This window comes from Phyllobates terribilis, unplaced genomic scaffold (genome assembly GCF_046119375.1).
Source record: "Phyllobates terribilis strain yellow unplaced genomic scaffold, ASM4611937v1 Scaffold_251__1_contigs__length_2838608, whole genome shotgun sequence".
Taxonomy (NCBI): Eukaryota; Metazoa; Chordata; class Amphibia; order Anura; family Dendrobatidae; genus Phyllobates; species Phyllobates terribilis.
Window position 1 is genome coordinate 1,137,950 of NW_027363011.1, and position 20,651 is coordinate 1,158,600.

The following is a 20,651-nucleotide window of genomic DNA, read 5'->3' on the forward strand; positions in this document are numbered from 1 at the left end:
ATGCACAAGAACAAGGTCTACACCAGCAAATTCACACCTTGTTAGAGAAAGGGGCACTAATCCCCTGTGTCTCCCCATTCAATAAGCCGTTGTTCCCCGTAAGGAAAAAATCCCAACCGGGGCTGCCGCCCGCTTATCGATTGCTGCAGGATTTGAGGGCAGTAAATGCAGCGACAGTCGTGGAAACTCCTGTGGTGCCTAACCCACATACACTTCTCTCACAAATACCATCTACCACAGCCTGGTTTACAGTAATTGATTTAGCAAACGCCTTTTTCAGCATTCAACTACATAAAGACTGTCAGTTTCTGTTTGCATTTACATATCAGGGAAGGCAATTGACTTGGACGGTGATGCCGCACGGAGCGCAGAATAGCCCTAATCAGTTTGCAAAGAACATGTCTAGCTGTCTGCTGCTGTGGCAGCTGGACAACTCTGAGGTAGTACTATTACAATACGTTGATGATCTTCTTTTGTGTCCCCCCACGGAGCAAGTGTCCATCAGGGCCAGTGTTAGCCTCCTCAAGCATCTAGCAAAACTGAATTGTCGAGTCTCAGCCTCGAAACTTCAGTTTTGCCTCGGTCAAGTGGTTTTCTTAGGCCACTGCCTTACTCAGGGTGCCAGACATCTCACAGAAGAAAGAAAGATGGCCATCTACCTAGTACCATTCCCAAAAGATCCCATAGAGGTGCAACGGGTCCTCGGACTATGTACATATTGCAGACAATGGATCCCAGGAGCCTCACGTCTGATGCAACCCCTATATGATGCATTAAAAGAAGACACTCTGGCTGGTGTAAACAACAAGGACCACCAAGAACTGCTGCAACAAGCCTTTGAGCAACTAAAATCAAGGCTAATGACAGTCCCTGCCCTTGGAAACCCGGATTATGCTCAACCTTTCCATTTGTATGTCTCCGAGACAGGAGGGCATGCAGCCAGGGTTCTCACGCAGAGACACTGTACAAAGCAGCGCCCGGTCGTTTATTACTCAGCGCGTCTGGACCCGGTAGACAGGGCCTCCCCCAGCTGTCTACAAGCGGTTCATGCCACACAGCAGTTACTTGAAAAAACGACGGACATCATCCTTGGACATGAGACTCACATTTATGCTCCACACGATATTGCGGCTGTTTTGGCTTTACAGCAACCTAAACATCTGTCCACACAGAGACACCTGCAGTGTACGTTGATTTTGCCAGAAAATGTGAAATTACACCAGTGCACCACCATCAACCCGGCCACCCTGCTACCAGCACCTGAGGGAGAGGGGAAAGAGGCTCCACCACATGATTGTCTGGAAGAAAATTACTGCGGAGTCAACTCCACTTGTTTTAGTGGGGGGAAGTACCCTTGGATGACCAAGAACTTACGTTATATACGGATGGATCCAGATATGCTGACACCTCTGGCAGGTTTCATACTGGATATGCTGTCACAACTGAAGATACATTGGTAGAGGCTGCAGCCTTACCTCCCAGTATGTCAGCACATGAAGCAGAGCTCAAAGCTCGGATTGCTGCTTGTTAACAGGCCGAAGGAAAACATGTGAATATATTTACTGACTCGAGATACGCCTTCGGGATTGCACATGACTTTGGGGAGATCTGGGCAAGGAGAGGCTTTGTCACGACTGCAGGTTCTCCTGTGAAAAATGCTGAAAGCGTCAGACAATTGATGGAAGCGGTACAACTACCAAGACAGTTGGCTGTCGTAAAGGTAAAAGCTCATACCCAACCAGATGCCCCTGAAGCAAGAGGTAATGCACTTGCTGATCTCCATGCTAAGCGAGCAGCTCTTCTTCCGACATCCATGTCCATGGCTGTTACGTGGCAGCAGACCAAACAGCTAAATTCCGTGCCAACCCAGGATTAACTTGCAGAAATTCATCAACTGGTCCCTCCAATCACAAAGCTACGCTGCACATAGCAAAAAGTCTCTAAAGAAGAACGAGTCACGGAAGGAGCTAAATTGATAGATGGGCTATGGAAAAAGGGACAACTGTATTGTTTGCCTCTACTCCTATATCAGGCCTTTGCAGCCTTGGCCCATGGACCGGTGCATCGAGGGAAGAATCAAGCTTTGCTACTGGTACAGAAACTCTATTGGGCCCCATGAATTTCCACCATGTTGAGCGCACAAAACAAAGTTTGCACAATATGCCAAACCTGCAACCCAGGCAGATTACAGAATGTACCGACAAAACACCTTGCTAAACCAGAGTATCCGTTCCAATGATTGCAAGTTGATCATATCACTCTCCGTAAAGCAGGACGATATGAATACTGCTTAGTGGTAGTGGATATGTTTTCCAGCTGGCCAGAAGCATTTGCTGTTCCAAATATGACTGCCAAGACTACCGCCATGAAACTGGTCTCTGAAGTTGTTTGCCGGTATGGAGTCCCAGAAGTTATTGAAAGTGATCAGGGACCAGCCTTTTCCTCATGCGTATATCAAGAAATACTTACCATGATCGGATCAACAGTGGTGCTGCATACTCCTTACCATCCACAGTCAAGCGGCAAGGTGGAGAGATTGAATGGCACACTGAAAAGGCAATTGATCAAAATGATGCAGGAGACTACGGCCCAGTGGCCTGAGCTCCTTCCCATTGCACTATACCACATACACACCACCCCCATAGGGAAACATAAACTGTCACCCTATGAGATACTATTTCGGTCACAACCAGCTATAGCTCGATTTACCCCACACCGATTATCAGAAGAAACAGATCATGTTGTGCAATATGTGATTCAGCTTGCCAAAGCCTTAACTAACACCCATGCGTTAGTATCATCTTCTATTCCAGATCCAGCTGATGCAGAAGGTTATCATAACCCTCAAGCCCGGAGATTATGTGTATGTGAAGAGGCATGTTCGGAAACACGGACTAGAACCATTGTATGACGGACCATACCAAGTGCTCCTTACAACCCAAACAGCAGTAAAACTTGAAGGGAAGTCAACATGGATCCATGCTTCACACTGCAAACGTCAACCATCCTGAGATGTTTTATGATAATATGTATGGTTAGACTAGTCAATACCTGGAATAGCCTACAACAGAGTACTGACCCTTTTAATAACAAGTTCATTACTCACCACCAGATTTTGGTACAAGAATTGAGTCAATTAGAGAACAACCCGATCAGTGACTGTTGGATATGTACTCACTCACCAGTTTCAGCCACTAGTATGCCTTTTCTGGCGGTCCCAGTCACTCTGGAAGAAATACTAAACTGGCCCAATTGTAGCGACGCCCTTGCTAATAACGCTACTAAGTTTAGTAGATTATGGAACACCACTGTATCTCCCCTGGTGGCAAGGAAATCTTACTGCTACCAGTAGACACCTACAATTTCTTGCCCTTAAAGGAAACAAATCGGTGCCCAGAAACAAGTCTTCCTTGACTAATTTAGGCTTCATACCAACTGAAGGTCTACAAATCAGTTTTAATGCTACTCCTAGTACGGCAGATGCTTTTAAACTGTCATTGTTGGAAAGATACATTCATAATCACTCATGGGTACATGCAAATCTGTTTATAAAAGGTACCAATGACACATGTTATAAAATATCTGGTAACATCCCTTGCAATGAATCTTCTGAATATAAGCCTAGTGATCCAACATGTGGCAATCCGGATATTGGATACTGTAGCCCCCTGGGACAAATGCCTTCATGGTGTATGTTATCAAATAACACCGCTTTTATCGATTTGGTACATAAATTAGTATTACAGCACTCTGCTTTATGGGATCAGCCATCAGCCACATATTGGGTCTGTGGGAATAATGCGTATAAATGGCTCCCAGTCAGAGTAGGGTGGACTTGTACGTTGGCCCGGCTTACTCCAGCCACTTATCTTATTCCCCATAGTAAAGTAGATATGAGAGCCATCCACGCCCATCAGGAAGACCTCATTTAGTACAAATGAGTATACCAAATAAGATAGCCAGTACTGTCTTCCTCTACCCTATTGTAACACAAATGTGGGACAAATTAGTGGAAGTCACTGACTACTTAGATGACCAGATTTGGAGTGTGCTGGAAGTAATTAATACTACTGTTGCAGTGCAGAATCAACATATTACAGTAGCTAATCAACATACTTTAGTGCTGGACTATTTGACAGCAGCTCAAGGAGGGATGTGTCAGGTTATAGGCCCAGCCTGTTGTCACTATATTGACCCCGACTCTACCATACGGTTAAAGACTAAAATGGAAGACATTAGGAAACTCAGGGAAGAATATAACAAACATAACGAATTGATCAAAGACAGTTGGTGGTCTGATACATTCTCCTTTTTAAATCCTGCTAATTGGTTTAAAGGGATTGGTGGGTGGATTGCTGGAATATTACAAGGAATGTTGCATATTGTTGCTTGCATCTTGTTAATATATGTCTTACTAAAACTAGTCTTTTATTGTATCCCATTTTGCATGAGGAAAACCTGCCAGTCATCAGAGAGCAAGGAGAACGCTGTTAACCGACATCCAGTGCTACTGTACACGGACCTCCCAGATGTGACCAGCATTGAGGACCTGGACGACAAGGGAATGATGACCTTCACCCGCACGCCCCGACCAAACTCACGTCTGAAGATCAGAGCTTTATGATTATATCAACCAACAAGGGGGGATGGACATGCCGCGACAGCCTCGATTGGTAACAAGGGCACTAATTGAGTGAAGACCAATGTCCCTCAGGCTCAAAGCATGACCCTGGGATAGCACCTCTAATGTTGATAATAACATAATTTTTAGGGGGGAAAATGTAAAGGACATAATGATATTCATGCTATAGCAACTCCATTTTGTCTGCTTGTTTCAAAATCATGTTATTATCACTCCTTGCACAACATACATTCTTTCCTTCTTTTCTCTCGCCTCATCTTTCCCACACTAACTTTTCTCACAATAACATTTTTTTTTTTGTCAGACACTCCGCTCCTGTTATCTAACTAGTTTAGGCCAGGATGGACCTTGTAAAATTCCATCGTGCTTCGAACTACTGTGACCATATATGTGTTTCCGTAATAATTGTACTAACATTGGTCAGCCTGTAGGTGATTGGCTATTGATATGCTCAAAACAATATAAAATGCTAAGCAAAATAAACGGGATCAGAGATTCTTTGAATCCTCCCAATACAGAACATTGTTTCCGTTTGGTTTTCTGTGGATTGCAATCAACATAATAATTTGACACTCACTTGGTCAACCATGAAGGGTTATTGCCCTCAACAAATCCATGAAACCAGGGCTCGAGCCATGGCCACACATCTCCTGCAGACGTGAATAAATGTATATTACAGCCATCAGCCACACACAGCTTAGAGATATATCATGGCACAGATGTAATGTTTTCTGTATAGTTTATCACAATCTGGTTTGAAGTTAGTCGGTTTAAAAAGAAATTGAAAAGTCAGGATTAAGGGTAAAACTGCTGTTATTTTACAGAAATTCACACTTGGCCCTCACTGCACATTTAATATTTTCAATCATAAAAGTTAAGTTAGCTCAGGGAGACGGGACCTGGTCTTGAGAGAATGTTGTGGTCTAGAGGCAAAATGGTGATCACACGATTGTGATACGGCCGGACTACACCACTGATAAAGCAGCCACAGCCGGTGCCTAAGAAGAATCTGTGACTTCTCTGCATTTAGTGGTTACTACTCACCTGGGTAGTCATATGTAGGAATCTGCTCTTTACACCGCTCATCACCCCTCACATATGTCTCTGTAGTATTAATATGGGTCAGATCTTCACCCTGAAACAAATATTATAAAAGTCACAGACAGATGGAGAAGTCCCATCTATGATAAGCTCTAATCCTGTCATCTCCACCGTTCTCATTACACAAGTATAAAACATATAATACTGGTGGATAAAACAAGACTGAACACAAGACCTTCACAGCCGTCTATACATCATAGGGGAGATCACATGACACCTTCTCTCCACCTACCTGATGATCCTGAGGAACATTGGGATCTTCTTGTTCACAGTCCTGTGGAAGAAGAGGACGGGGACATCTCTCTGGTGTTGTCCTCTTACTGGATAGATCTGGAGGAAACACATACAGGGACTGAATTTATTCTTTACATACAGATAATTATAGGCTGTGTGTATTCAGTCCTGTCTATTACCTGGTGATGTGAGGGGCTGGGGAACCTCCATCATGACGTCCTTGTACAGATCTTTGTGTCCTTCTAAATACTCCCACTCCTCGATGGAGAAATAGACAGCAACATCCTGACATCTTATAGGAACCTGACACATACAATGATACAGTCACCACCTCGATCCCTCCATAGCGTTACTGTATAATGTCCCAGCATTCCCAGCAGTGTCACCTCTCCAGTCAGTAGCTCAATCATCTTGTAGATGAGTTCTAGGATCTTCTGGTCATTGATGTCCTCATGCATCAGGGGGTGAGGTGGAGGCCATGTGATTGGACTCAGGGGTCTTCCCCATAATTCAGACACAGGGTCCTGACAGCGCTCGCTAGAGGTCTTCTTCACTAGTGTGTAATCCTGATTATGGAGAGACACATTAATAAATCTCCCTCCAGACATTTACAGAGTCCTCACCTCTCCAGTTCTGTCCATCTGTTATTCCCTTAGATAAGAATGATGTAATGAGACATCATCAGAATCTCTCACCTCTCCAGTAAGTCGGAAGAGGATCTCTAGGGTGAGGTGTAATATTTTCTCAGCCATCTTGTCTCTGTCCATATCCATCTTTGATGCGTAATTCAGGAAAATTCTCTTATATAGAAGATATTCACTAAGAGGATCCGATATTGTAGAGATCAGAATGAGAAGATGATGAGCCGATGTAATATCATAAAAATCCTGTGTAATAATACAATTACTGGGAATAATAAGGGGAACATATGAGGAGATTATTGTACAGTATTTAGATTCCTTTACATCTACTAATAAAACCAACAGTGGTGTGAAAAAGTGTTCGACCCTTTCCTGATTTCTTATTCTTTCACACTTAAATGTTTCAGATCACAAAATAAATTTAAACATTAGACAAAGGTAACACAAGTAAACACAAAATGCAGTTTTTAAATGAAGGTCTTTATTATTAAGGGAAAAAGAAATCCAAACCTACAGAGCCCTGTGTGAAAAAGTGATTGCCCCCCCCCAACTCCCCATTAAAACATAAATTAACTGTGGTTTATCACATCTTTGGGAAGCGGAGTTCAATTTCGCTAGCCATATAGAGGCCTGATTACTGCCACACCTGTTCTCAATCAAGGAATCACTTAAATAGAACCTGCCTGAAAAAGTAAAGTAGACTAAAAGATCCTCAAAAGCTAGCCATCATGCTGCGATCCAAAGAAATTCAGGAACAAATGAGAAACAAAGTAATTGGGATCTGTCAGTCTGGAAAAGGTTATAAAGCCATTTCTAAAGCTTTGACATGCCAGCGAACCACAGTGAGAGCCATTATTCACAAATAGCAAAAAACATGGAACAGTGGTGAATGTTCCCAGTAGTGGCCTGCCGATCAAAATTACCCCAAGAGTGCAGCGACGACTCATCCTAGAGCTCACAAAAGACCCCACAACAACATCCAAATAACTGCAGACCTCACGTGCCTCAGTTAAGGTCAATGTTCATGACTCCACCATAAGAAAGAGACTGGGCAAAAATGGCAACTCCCAGAACTGGAAGTTGACCCGACATCACTGATGTCCCAGTCTCAATGATTGACCGGGCTGTGGGCGAAGTTTCATCACTTCATAGCCCAGCATCTCGCGGGCTTGCGGCACTCTGTTAATGAAAGCAGTGAAGAGAGAGCGCACACGATGCTGGGCTGTGACATGTGGTGAAACGCCGCCCACAGCCCAGTCAATCAATTCCGGAACTTGACGTGAAGTCACCAGACATCAGAGGCAACTGCAGCCGGGGGTCACATGATGGTGCTAAGAGGACAACGATAGCGCTGCTCACAGGCACATTTGGAAACACAAGGTATTTGAAGAAAGCCTTATTTCCTAGGTTTAAATCCATCTGCCAACTACACATTGCAGTGGATAACCTCTTTAATGTGACCATTTCTTAATGTTTTGATACACATGTCCAACTGTTCAATGTTTCAGTACTGTAAGATGGCCGCCGGACAGGTGTGACGTGCAGAAGTAGTGCTGCTGCTTTAAAAGCATTCAGCAACTATTAGAAGTAACACAAGCACAGGAGACAGGAAGTGTTGTGCTCCAGAAGCATCCACCAACTAGAGGGGTTAACACAGTCACAGAAGAAGGGGAGTGTTTTAGCAGAGCCCCAGGGGGATTGTGGGGAAGTTGTTTACTCTCTGTCCAGAGCCGAAGAGAAAGGTGGCTTATGATCTGTATCTCATAGAAGGCAAGAAAACAGAATTCAGGTCAGGTGGGAAGCTAAACACAGGTCAGATAGACTCCCTGAACTAACAGTGTGGAGCATTGTCGACCAGGAAGATAAGGACTGGAAGTAATCCTGTCATAGGGATCGTCTCCCTCATCAAACACCCCCCCCCCATCTCCATGCAGGATAAAGAATGCTGTGTACAATTGAGTCCTTGTGAAGGAAAAGCCTGTGGTTGTGTATGCATTTAAACTGTGCTACAGGATAATACACTGTGTACTGCTGAGTTGCAAAGAAGATTGTACTATTATTACTGGAGCCTGTTGCTCAAAGAGACATGTACATTGCATTGGCCATACCTCATTAAATGTTACTGTTCTACCGTTTATGAGGACTCTTTCAAATGTGTCTGGTCAGCAATTGAATCTGTCCTGTGCCTCAGAGAAGCTGCAGCCTATGGTCGCCCGGAATAACTGTTCCCCCAGAATTCCAACGAATTCATGTAATCGGTCTCGCCCCTATCTGAGCTTAGGCGGCGTGCATGTAACACAGGTGCTTGAGGGGAGATATATATCATCGAGGTTGGTAGCTTCGGTGATGTAAGCCTTGGAAAGCAGACTCAAGGACAGATAGTGCTGAGGGTTAATAGGGCGTATCAGGGCCGAGTTTACGAGCAGTCAAAGAGTGGGGCTCACATAGTCCCAGCCGGGGGTGTGGTATGGCAGATAAAATGAAGACCAAGTGTCTCATTCAGTGTCTGTGACTGGAACTGTGGAGACCTACAGGCTATCTGCTAAAGGACACTGACCTGAGTAGGCGAACCCACAGCACTGTCTGAACTATATACTTTCTGTTTTTCACTGTGCTGGAAAAGGGCGTTGTAATGCACACGCCCGGGCTGACTGGCGTGTGCGTGTTTAGTGGTTCCACTGTGCCATGAACCGGAGAGTGTCTGGAGGGGCGTAACTAAGTATCTGCCCGATCCGACCAAGGTCGCACGACGGCATAAGACGCCAGTGCACCAGGGAGGAACCGAGCAGAGGGACCAGGGTCTACTCCAGGTCAGACTCCGGACACGGCTGTTGACCCACACCGGGGAATACAGGAACAGGCAGACTAGAGCGCAGGCTGGGTAGGGTCCAGTACAGACTGGGAGACAAATTCGGAGCCGCACATGCGGTAAACAAACAGAGTAAAGCGAAACCGCAGGTGCGGTAGTCAAGGCAGAGCAGAGCAGAACCGCAGACGCGGTAGACAAGGCTGAGCAGAGCAGAACCGCAGACGCGGTGGACAAGGCTGAGTAAAGCGAAACCGCAGACGCTGTGGACAAGGCTGAGTAAAGCGAAACCGCAGCCGCGGTGGATAGGGCTGAGCAAAGCGAAACCGCAGACGCGGTGGCAGGGCTGAGCAAAGCGAAACCGCAGACGCGGTGGACAGGGCTGAGCAAAGCGAAACCGCAGACGCGGTGGACAGGGCTGAGCAAAGCAAAACCGCAGACGCGGTGGACAGGGCTGAGCAAAGCAAAACCGCAGACGCGATGGACAGGGCTGAGCACAGCGAAACCGCAGACGTGGTGGACAGGGCTGAGCAAAGCGAAACCGCAGACGCAGTGGACAGGGCTGAGCAAAGCGAAACTGCAGACGCGGTGGACAGGGCTGAGCAAAGCGAAACCGCAAACGCGGTGGACAGGGCTGAGCAAAGCGAAACCGCAGACGCGGTGGACAGGGCTGAGCAAAGCGAAACCGCAGACGCGGTGGACAGTGCTGAGCAAAGTGAAACCGCAGACGCGGTGGACAGGGCTGAGCAAAGCGAAACCGCAGACGCGGTGGACAGTGCTGAGCAAAGCGAAACCGCAGACGCGGTGGACAGGGCTGAGCAAAGCGAAACCGCAGACGTGGTGGACAGGGCTGAGCAAAGCGAAACCGCAGACGCGGTGGACAGGGCTGAGCAAAGTGAAACCGCAGACGCGGTGGACAGGGCTGAGCAAAGCGAAACCGCAGACGCGGTGGACAGGGCTGAGCAAAGAGAAACCGCAGACGCGGTGGACAGGGCTGAGCAAAGCGAAACCGCAGACGCGGTGGACAGGGCTGAGCAAAGCGAAACCGCAGCCGTGGTGGACAGGGCTGAGCAAGGCGAAACCACAGACGCGGTGGACAGGGCTGAGCAAAGCGAAACTGCAGACGCGGTGGACAAGGCTGAGCAAAGCGAAACCGCAGACGCAGTGGACAGGGCTGAGCAAAGTGAAACCGCAGACGCGGTGGACAGGGCTGAGCAAGCAAGAACCGCCGAAGGGGCAAGCAAGGCAGAGCAGAGGGGACAGGGCTCAGTACACATGGAACAGACAGGAAGGGAAAGGCAGAACCAGATACCCACAGGGTACTTGCAGTGAAGTAGCGAGTGGACCACAAACTCACAAACGGAAGTACCGTGACAACGAGCAGGAGTTAGGTACGAGTTCAGACTCTGCAGAAAAAGGGAAGGTACGGACATAGAGAAAAACAGGAAAGGGGCTAGGAGAGTATTCAGACAAGAACAGACACAGCAGCAAGATACAGGAGCGAGTCTAGGTATGCGGCCCCTAGAAGGCGGAACGAACAGGCAACGAGCGTGTTCACACAGGCCTGGAAATACTGCCTCCAGGATAGGCAGAAGACAACAGGCTAGAAGATAATACAGACAGGACACAGTTCAGACACGGGAACTGATACCAAAGGCAGGAAACATAAACGGGACCTGGCATATCAGTGACCAGAAGCCAACTAACTGAACACAATGCTCAGGCATGGGTTAATTGGAGCAGCTGGCTTAAATACCAGGTGACAGACAGCAATAGGCTGAGGATGCACAAGGGGTGTGCCTGCAGCAGGTACAAAAAGCAGGAAGTGATCGGGCGCCACCCTTAAGCAGCAGACACAGAGGCAAACAGACAGCATGGAGGGAAGCCAGGCTGGCAGACTGGACTGGAGATCAAGTGCACGCCCTTGTACAGTGGGAGATGGACCACTATGCAAGGACGCCGCCAGGTATGTTACAGTACCCCCCCCTTACGCCCCCTCTTCTTCAGGCCTGCCAGAATCTTCCGCAGGGAATTCGAGGGCCAATCCTTCACTTCAAGGAGATCACTTCCACTGTCCACCGGAAAAACTGGTCTCCTCTGGGTAGCTTGGATGCTTCCTCCTATCCAGCCATCCTCAGCAACAGACGAAACGGGTGGAGTACCAGGAACAGCACACAAGGAAGTCTCTCTCCACATATTTTCAGGTGGCACCCCAGAGGGTACAGAAGACAACTGGAAGTCCTCCACCGGGTTGGAGGGGGGCAGAGACTCGGGGGTAACCTCCGCTTCGGACTACACTTGTTCAGACTCACTGGATGAAGCAGGCGAGGTATCAGGTACCGAGTATAGGAGAGTCTCTGTTCCTTCGCTATCAAGTAGCACCCCGAAGGGTTCAGGAGACACCTGGAGGTCTTCTGCCGGGTCAGACGAGTGCAGAGACTCGGGGGTAACCTCTGCTTCAGAAAACACTAGGTCGGACTCACTGGACGAAGCAGGCGAGGTATCGGGTGCCGAATATAGAAAAGTCTCTGTCCATTCACCACCAGGTGGCACCCCGAAGGGTTCTGGAGACAACTGGAGGTCCTCCGCCTGGTCGGAGGGGTGTAGAGACTTGGGAGTAAACTCTGTTTCGGAGTACACTAGGTTGGACTCACTGGACAAAGCGAGCGAGGTATCAGGTACAGAGTATAGGAGAGTCTCTGTCCTTTCGCTACCAGGTAGCACCCCGAAGGGTTCAGGAGACAACTGGAGGTCCTCCGCCAGGTCGGAAGGGTGAAGAGACTCATGGGTAACCTCTGCTTCGGAGTGCAGTAGGTCGGACTCACTGGAAGAAGCGGGCGACGTATCAGGAACCGAGTATAGGAGAGTCTCTGTCCATTCGCTATCAGGTAGCACCCCGAAGGGTTCAGGAGACAACTGGAGGTCCTCCGCCTGGTCGGAGGGGTGTAGAGACTCGGGGATAACCTCTGCTTCGGAGTACACTAGGTCGGACTCACTGGAAGAAGCGGGCGAGGTATCAGATACCGAGTATAGGAGAGTCTCTGTCCATTCGCTATCAGGTAGCACTCCGAAGGGTTCAGGAGACAACTGGAGGTCCTCCGCCTGGTCGGAGGGGTGTAGAGACTCGGGGATAACCTCTGCTTTGGAGTACACTAGGTCGGACTCACTGGACGAAGCGGGCGAGGTATCAGGTACAGAGTATAGGGAAGACTCTGTACATTTGCTACCAGGTAGCACCCCGAAGGGTTCTGGAGACAACTGGAGGTCCTCCGCCTGGTCGGAGGGGTATAGAGACTCGGGGTTAACTACCGCTTTGAGGTACCCATTGTCAGGCTCACAGGACGGAGCCGACGAAGTATCGGGTACCGGGTGTAGGGAAGTCTCTCTCCATTTGTCATCAGGTGGTATCCCGGAGGATTCTAGGTGGGCAGAAGTCTCTTCGGGCAGGAGAACAGGTGCGCTACCCATGCATATTACCCGTAGGGGCTGCTCTGGGATACAGGGAAATGAAGCTTCAGCAGGGACTTCAAGGTTGGAATCAGGAGGTCTTTGGGAGGACAGACCCAGGCGTGACGGCTTGCCTCTACGCCTAGCACGTCTGGACTGCCTCTTGAGGTTGGGAGAAGTATTCCGAAGAGCGTAGTCATCCTGTGTGGATTCTGGATGGGCAGTAGTCTCTTCGGGCAGGAGGACTAGTGCGCTACCCACACACATTACCCATCGGGGCTGCTCCGGTATATTGGAAAGTGAAGCTTCAGCAGGAGCCTCCGGGTTCGGATCATCGAAGACCATTAGAAAGGCCACCAGGAAGGCCATTATGTCCAGGACGATAGGATCCTGTGCGTCCCATAGGGGGGTAATCCATTTCAAGGCATCACCCGCTAGGTAAGACATCATGAATCCCACCTTAGCCCGATCGGTGGGAAAACAAAGAGGGTAGAACTTGAAGTGTAGCATGCATTGCTCCACAAATGTACGACTCTGTCTTGGATCCCCATAGTACCGTGGCGGATCCGCAGGAACGAGTGCAGAAAGATCCATCTGGACGGGTGCGTAATTCGCCTGGAACTCAGCTAAACAAAAAAAATATATATATATTTTTTTTTATTTATTTTTAATGCACATATTCGCTGGAAAACGTCTCAGAGAGCGAAGGCCGTGGGGCTCAACGGGAACCATGGCATGAGCATGCTGTAATGCACACGCCCGGACTGACTGGCGTGTGCGTGTTTAGTGGTTCCACTGTGCCATGAACCGGAGAGTGTCTGGAGGGGCGTAACTAAGTATCTGCCCGATCCGACCAAGGTCGCACGACGGCATACGACGCCAGTGCACCAGGGAGGAACCGAGCAGAGGGACCAGGGTCTACTCCAGGTCAGACTCCGGACACGGCTGTTGACCCACACCGGGGAATACAGGAACAGGCAGACTAGAGCGCAGGCTGGGTAGGGTCCAGTACAGACTGGGAGACAAATTCGGAGCCGCACATTTGGCAAACAAACAGAGTAAAGCGAAACCGCAGGTGCGGTAGTCAAGGCAGAGCAGAACCACAGACGCGGTGGACAGGGCTGAGCAAAGCGAAACCGCAGACGCGGTCTACAGGGCTGAGCAAAGCGAAACCGCAGACGCGGTGGACAGGGCTGAGCAAAGCGAAACCGCAGACGCGGTGGACAGGGCTGAGCAAAGCGAAACCGCAGATGCGGTGGACAGGGCTGAGCAAAGCGAAACCGCAGACGCGGTGGACAGGGCTGAGCAAAGCGAAACCGCAGACGCGGTGGACAGGGCTGAGCAAAGCGAAACCGCAGACGCGGTGGACAGGGCTGAGCAAAGCGAAACCGCAGAAGCGGTGGACAGGGCTGAGCAAAGCGAAACCGCAGACGCGGTGGACAGGGCTGAGCAAAGCGAAACCGCAGACGCGGTGGACAGGGCTGAGCAAAGCGAAACCGCAGACGCGGTGGACAGGGCTGAGCAAAGCGAAACCGCAGACGCGGTGGACAGGGCTGAGCAAGGCGAAACCGCAGACGCGGTGGACAGGGCTGAGCAAGCAAGAACCGCCGAAGGGGCAAGCAAGGCAGAGCGGAGGGGACAGGGCTCAGTACACACGGAACAGACAGGAAGGGAAAGGCAGAACCAGATACCCACAGGGTACTTGCAGTGAAGTAGCGAGTGGACCACAAACTCACAAACGGAAGTGACAGTGACAACGAGCAGGAGTTAGGTACGAGTTCAGACTCTGCAGAAAAAGGGAAGGTACGGACATAGAGAAAAACAGGAAAGGGGCTAGGAGAGTATTCAGACAAGAACAGACACAGCAGCAAGATACAGGAGCGGGTCTAGGTATGCGGCCTCTAGAAGGCGGAACGAACAGGCAAGGAGCGTGTTCACACAGGCCTAGAAATACAGCCTCCAGGATAGGCAGAAGACAACAGGCTAGAAGATAATACAGACAGGACACAGTTCAAACACGGGAACTGATACCAGAGGCAGGAAACATAAACGGGACCTGGCATATCAGTGACCAGAAGCCAACTGACTGAACTGGAGACTGGACTGGAGATCAAGTGCGCGCCCTTGTACAGTGGGAGATGGACCACTATGCAAGGACGCCGCCAGGTATGTTACAGGCGTCTTTTTGTTAGCTTATGCTGAGTGGTTTATGAAGTTCTAATAAACTAGCCTGGACATTTTAATGAAACCGGTGCCTTGCTCAACCGCAGCTGAGTGAGTAGAAACCCTACAGTACTTTTTGCACAACTTGCTGTTCTCTAACAAGGAGCCTAATGGCAAAATTCACAACAAGTGTTTGATCCATGAATCGCCCAAAAAATGTAGGCGTTGAAATTGAAGCAGGATGTTTTCAGATGAAAGTGGTCACTGAGCTTTGAGTGTCACCGAGTGTCATCATCAGCAGGTTGCAATAGAGATACAGAGAGAGTGGAAAAGTCACAGAAAGGCAGAGAAGTGGACATCTTTTGGCCACACCCCACACTGATGACTGCTTCATTGTGAACAATGCCTTTCGGAACTGGATGATGAACGCCACACAACTGCAGGCACATTTAAGGGAGGTGAGAGGCACCCAAGTGTCATGTCAGACCATTCGAAACAGTTTACATCAGTGTGGTCTGCTAGGGTACCTGACCACACCACCAGGCACAGGCGTCATCGACTTGCATGGGCCAGGTAGCATCTACGCTGGACGAGGGAACAGTGGACTTCAGTGCTGTTCATTGGTTAAAATCGATTCACGCTGAGCAGAAATGATGGCTGTCAACGATGTTGGAGACATCAAAGAGAGTGCTATTCATCAGCGACTGTTGTTGCCAGTGAGGGTTTTGTTACAGTGTGGGCAGGTGTGTCTAGTCAATACAGAACTGCCCTACCAAACCAAACTGCCAAAGAATGGGTGGAAAAGATCTATAAATGCCCTAGCGTTTCCCTCTCTATCTGCACACCTACCTAGCGCGGAGGTTGGCACCCTGTCCTGCGCAATGGCACCCCCACTCATCGGTGGCTGTCCCTGACTATATGTCCCTATTACACCTCTATTTCAAAGAAAGGAGTTAAGGACATTTGCTTATTCAGGCCATTCGGGTGTACCGTTGTGAGGTTGAAAATCCAACGGGTCTCCCTCTGTAAAATCGACCTATCCCAGTTACCTCCTTTCACCGGAGATGTAATTTTCTCTACCCCCATAAATAGGATCTTCCTTACATCTCCGTGATGCAGTAGGTTGATGTGATTAGCGACCAGTGTGTCTTTTTTATTCCATATATCTCGTATGTTTCCCCACCCGCCTACGAAATTCTCTTCTTGTTTTTTCAACGTACTCCACCACATTCTCACATGTGCCCTTATAGATGATGCCCTTAGTGCGACAATTTATGAAGTGCCGAATGGAGTACCTGATACCAGTAACATTGCTTCTGAACATTGCCTGACTGGATCGATTCACACATCTTACATCTTACCCCACATGTGAAACACCCTTTGATTCCTCTATCCAACCAAGTTGGGGTGGTTCTCAGCTGACACTGGCTACGCACTAGCCTATCCCTCAAAGATTTACCTTTTCGGTATGTGATTTGTGGGTAAGGTGTGATCTCATTCTCCATGTCTGTGTCCATCTTTAATACTCCTTTGGAGGATTGATCTAATCTCCTCTCTATTGCAATATCTCATGACGAATCGTGTAGTTTCACTTTGATCAGGTTTTTTAACGCCTTGTTGTATGCCTCCCTCAAGGCTCTTTCGAGGTAACCTCTGTCTTTAAACCTTATCTTGAGGTCATCTGCCTGCTTCTTGAAGGACCACAAGGTAGAGCAATTCTGGTGCATTCTTAAATATTGTCTCTTGGGGATTTCCCTCCTGAGGGGGGCCGGATGGTTGCTCTCCCACCTCAGGAGGGAATTTGTGGCCGTTTCTTTCCTATGGGTCTTAGTGATAATTTCACCCTTGGAATTGATCTCAATTTTAATGTCCAAAAAGGCGAGGCTAGATGAATTCAACTCATACATAAAATGTAACCCAATATTGTTGACATTGAGTTTCTTGACAAAATCCTTGAACGTCTCCGCAGTGCCCTTCCAGATGACAAAGATATCATCAATGTAGCGGAGCCACATGATAATACTCTCCTCAGGGCACTGCGAAGTGTCACCAAAAACAATAGTTTCCTCCCACTAGCCCAGGAGCAGGTTGGCATATGATGGTGCACACGGGCTGCCTATCGCGGTGCCCCTGAACTGGTGGAAGTACTCCTTATTGAATAAAAATACATTTCTGGTACAGTGCTTTCATCCCGGACTGGTTATGTCTCTCTTACTGTCACCCCCTGGTACTCAAATACCGCGTCCAGAACGATCTGATCTATAAAACTGTCACACTAGTTAACCCCTTCAGTGAACAGTGTAAAAAATAAAAAAGGTGGCAAAAACCCATAGAATAAAGTCGTCCACATGAGGAATGGCATAAAAAATAAATAAAAACAATTCTTCACCTGCTGTTGATTTGTTCATTCTTCCTCCCAAAGATCGCAATAAGGCATGGCGCACATTTATCCTGCGCTCTACGCTGAGCGCTTACAACAGGGTTTCCGTGTAGATCTCTGAAATATGTGATTCAGACGGAAAACCCAATGGAAGATTCCCTATAATAAGGCAGATTAAGACACTGTGGACTCAAGTCTGTCCTATGATTTGGCAGTGTCCATATTTTTAAGCGTGCATAAAAGCGCAATAGACCAAAGTTTTGTGTACTTCTGGAAAAAAAGACAACGCTAAACAGAGACGAAATGGAGTCGACAGTAACTCTGCTGCCTCATTATAGTGAATGGGTTTTATCTGAATCATGTCACTCAGAGATTTACAGTGGAGGGAAATAATTATTTGATCCCTTGCTGTTTTTGTAAGTTCGCCCACTGACAAAGACATGAACAGTCTATAATTTTAAGGGTAGGTTAATTTTAACATTGAGAGATAGAATATCCAAAAAATAAAATCAAGAAAATCTCATTGTATACATTAGATAATTTTTAGTATTTTGCAGTGAGAAAAAAGTATTTGATGCCCTACAAACCATTATGAGTTCTGACTCCTACAGACCAGTTAGATGCTCCTAATCAACTCATTACCTGCATTAAAGACAGCTGTCTTATATAGTCACCTGAAAAAGACTACTATCCACAGACTTAATTAATCAGTCAGACTCTAACCTCTACAAAATGGGCAAGACCAAAGAGCTTTCTAAGGATGTCAGGGACAAGATTATAGACCTGCACAAAGCTGGAATGGGCTACAAAACCATAAGTAAGACGCTGGGTGAGAACGAGACAACTGTTGGTGCAATAGTAAGACAATGGAAGAAATACAAAATGACTGTCAATCGACATCGATCTGGGGCACCATGCAAAATCTCACCTCATGGGGTATCCTTGATCATGAGGAAGGTGAGAGATCAGGCTATAACTACATGGGCTGGAATTTGTTAATGATCTCAAGGCACCTGCGACTACAGTCACCAAGAAAACCATTGGTAACAGATTACACATTAAAGGTTTAAAATCCTGCAGTGCCCTCAAGGTCCCCCTGCTCAGCAAGGCACATGTGCAGGCTTGTCTGAATTTTGTCAATGAACACCTGGATGATTCTGTGAGTTATTGGGATAAGGTGCTGTGGTCAGATGAGACAAAAATTGAGCTCTTTGGCATTAACTCAACTCGCCATGTTTGGAGGAAGAAGAAGAATGAGTACAACCCTAAGAACATCGTCCCAACCGTGAAGCATGGTGGGGGAAACATTATACTTTGAGGGTGCTTTTCTGCAAAGGGGACAAGATGACTTCACCTTACTGAAAGGAAGATAGATGGGTTCATGCCCCATAGAAAACTTATGGAGGGAGTTGAAGCTCTGAGTTGCCAAGCGACAGCCTCAAAATCTTAATGATTTAGAGATGACCTGCAAAGAGGAGTGGACCAAAATTCCTCATGACATGTGCGCAAACCTCATCATCAACTACAAACAACGTCTGACTGCTGTGCTTGCCAACAAGGGTTTTGCCACCAAGTATTAAGTGATGTTTGCCAGAGGGATCAAATACTTATTTCTCACTGCCAAATGCAAAAAAATATATAATTTATACAATGTGATTTTCTTGATTGTTTTGGATATTCCATTTTTTAATGTTAAAATTAACCTACCCTTAAAATTATAGACTGTTCATGTCTTTGTCAGTGGGCAAACTTGCAAAAACAGCAAGGGATCAAATAATTATTTCCCCCACTGTAGATGGAAACCCCAATGTAAGTGCTCAACGTAGAGCGCAGGATAAATGTGATAGAAAATGTTATGTAAAATGTTTTCAAAAAATGCTTCAATTCAATCTACAAAAAATGCAAGTCCCCGCTCAGGTGCGTCTTCTGTCAATGGAAATATAGGGGGCTTCCACGTTACTGGTAGTACAAAGGCTTTGCAAAAGCCTGTGCTAAACAATTAAAGATGGCTCTGTAGGGGTTATTAATATACCTGAATACATTGTGTACCTCTTGTTACCCTATCACAGCACTAGTTGTATTTTGTCAACTTGGATTTAGTCTCTACCAACCATATATGTGGTGGCGGCTCTACAGGTGGAGGTTAATCGCCTCCAAGATTTCTTCCGAATATCCCTCATCCTATGAAATTCTGTGCCTCAACACGTCCGATTATCCACCACACTTTTATCCTTCAGATGGAACCTGAAAATACATCTCTTTAAACAAGCTTACAGCCTGCCATGACCTTGCTTGCTGCCACCTCAACAACACCGGAGCTACTGCAACCCCCCAACCTACTGTCTCCTTCCCCATCGTCCAGTAGAATGTAAGCCCACAAGGGCAGGGTCCTCTTCCCTCTGTACCAGTCTATCATTGTTAGTTTGCTTACTGTAAGTGATATCTGTATTTTGTATGTAACCCCTTCTTATGTACAGCGCCATGGAATCAATGGAGCTATATAAATAATAATAATAATTTTGTATTTGTATAGCATAACCTCAGCAACTAGCCATAGAGGATTTTGAATGAGACCAAATATCTTTATTTCTGGAGTTTTCATAAGATTCCATATGGTCCCACTCGGGGGAGACATTAAAAAATGAACTGACACTACTAACAGATATGTGGTGCTCATACACGCACTATGCACTTTATATTTCTATTTATGAAGTAATCATATAGTTAGTGTTTATTAGATATTTCTCCATATGGATCTATATATGTATTTTCACATCTGGCATAAACTATAAGTAAAACTTTTTTACCTGTTACTTGTTCATTTGCAGTAGATTTCCCTTTTTTAATTCTGGTTTTGTTTTTAATTGTTGTCTTTTTAATATATGTTCAATAACATAATTATTACAGTTTGTTGTATGGGAGTTGTTAGTCTTCGGCTTATTATAACATTATGTGAAGCACCTGTGTGTTCCAGGTGCTCACCACAAAACTTGATAAATTCCTTGAGGGGTCTATCTTCAAAAATTGTGTCCCTTGTGGGGGGTTGTCACTGTATAGGCACATCAGGGGCCGACATGGGGTATGCTCTCGATTCCAAAAATTTTTGCATACAAAAAGTCAAGTGGACTCCTTCCCTTCCGAGCCCTGCCATACACCCAAACAGTAGTTTTCCTACCACACATAGGATATCGGCTTACTCAGGAAAAATTGCACAACAAATTGTATGATGCACTTTCT

At 47.0% G+C, this 20,651-nt stretch overlaps 2 protein-coding genes and 1 pseudogene across 2 annotated transcripts in view; all 3 read right to left on the reverse strand.

The window, feature by feature from the left end:
* The window catches only part of LOC141218921 (gastrula zinc finger protein XlCGF66.1-like), a 384,436-nt gene that overhangs the window by 363,207 nt on the left and 578 nt on the right, over positions 1–20,651 (reverse strand). The window lies entirely within an intron of this gene.
* LOC141218904 (uncharacterized) overlaps positions 1–20,651 on the reverse strand; it is a 65,577-nt pseudogene that overhangs the window by 10,596 nt on the left and 34,330 nt on the right.
* LOC141218903 (uncharacterized) lies at positions 5,194–20,403 on the reverse strand. The gene is made up of 7 exons (XM_073665956.1): positions 19,447–20,403; positions 6,673–6,796; positions 6,364–6,543; positions 6,157–6,280; positions 5,976–6,073; positions 5,687–5,777; positions 5,194–5,292 (listed from the first exon to the last, which is right to left on the reverse strand). The coding sequence occupies exons 2-7, from the start codon at positions 6,748–6,750 to the stop codon at positions 5,216–5,218; spliced, it is 648 nt and encodes a 215-aa protein (XP_073522057.1). The 5' UTR covers positions 6,751–6,796; positions 19,447–20,403; the 3' UTR covers positions 5,194–5,215.

Coding starts and splice junctions, on each gene's coding strand:
- LOC141218903 (XM_073665956.1), bottom strand. CDS start 6,750: ATGGATATGGACAGAGACAAGATGGCTGAGAAAATATTACACCTCACC. Junction 6,544..6,672: donor TCTTCCGACTTACTGGAGAG/GTGAGAGATTCT, acceptor CTCCATAATCAG/GATTACACACTAGTGAAGAA. Junction 6,281..6,363: donor TTGAGCTACTGACTGGAGAG/GTGACACTGCTG, acceptor TGTATGTGTCAG/GTTCCTATAAGATGTCAGGA.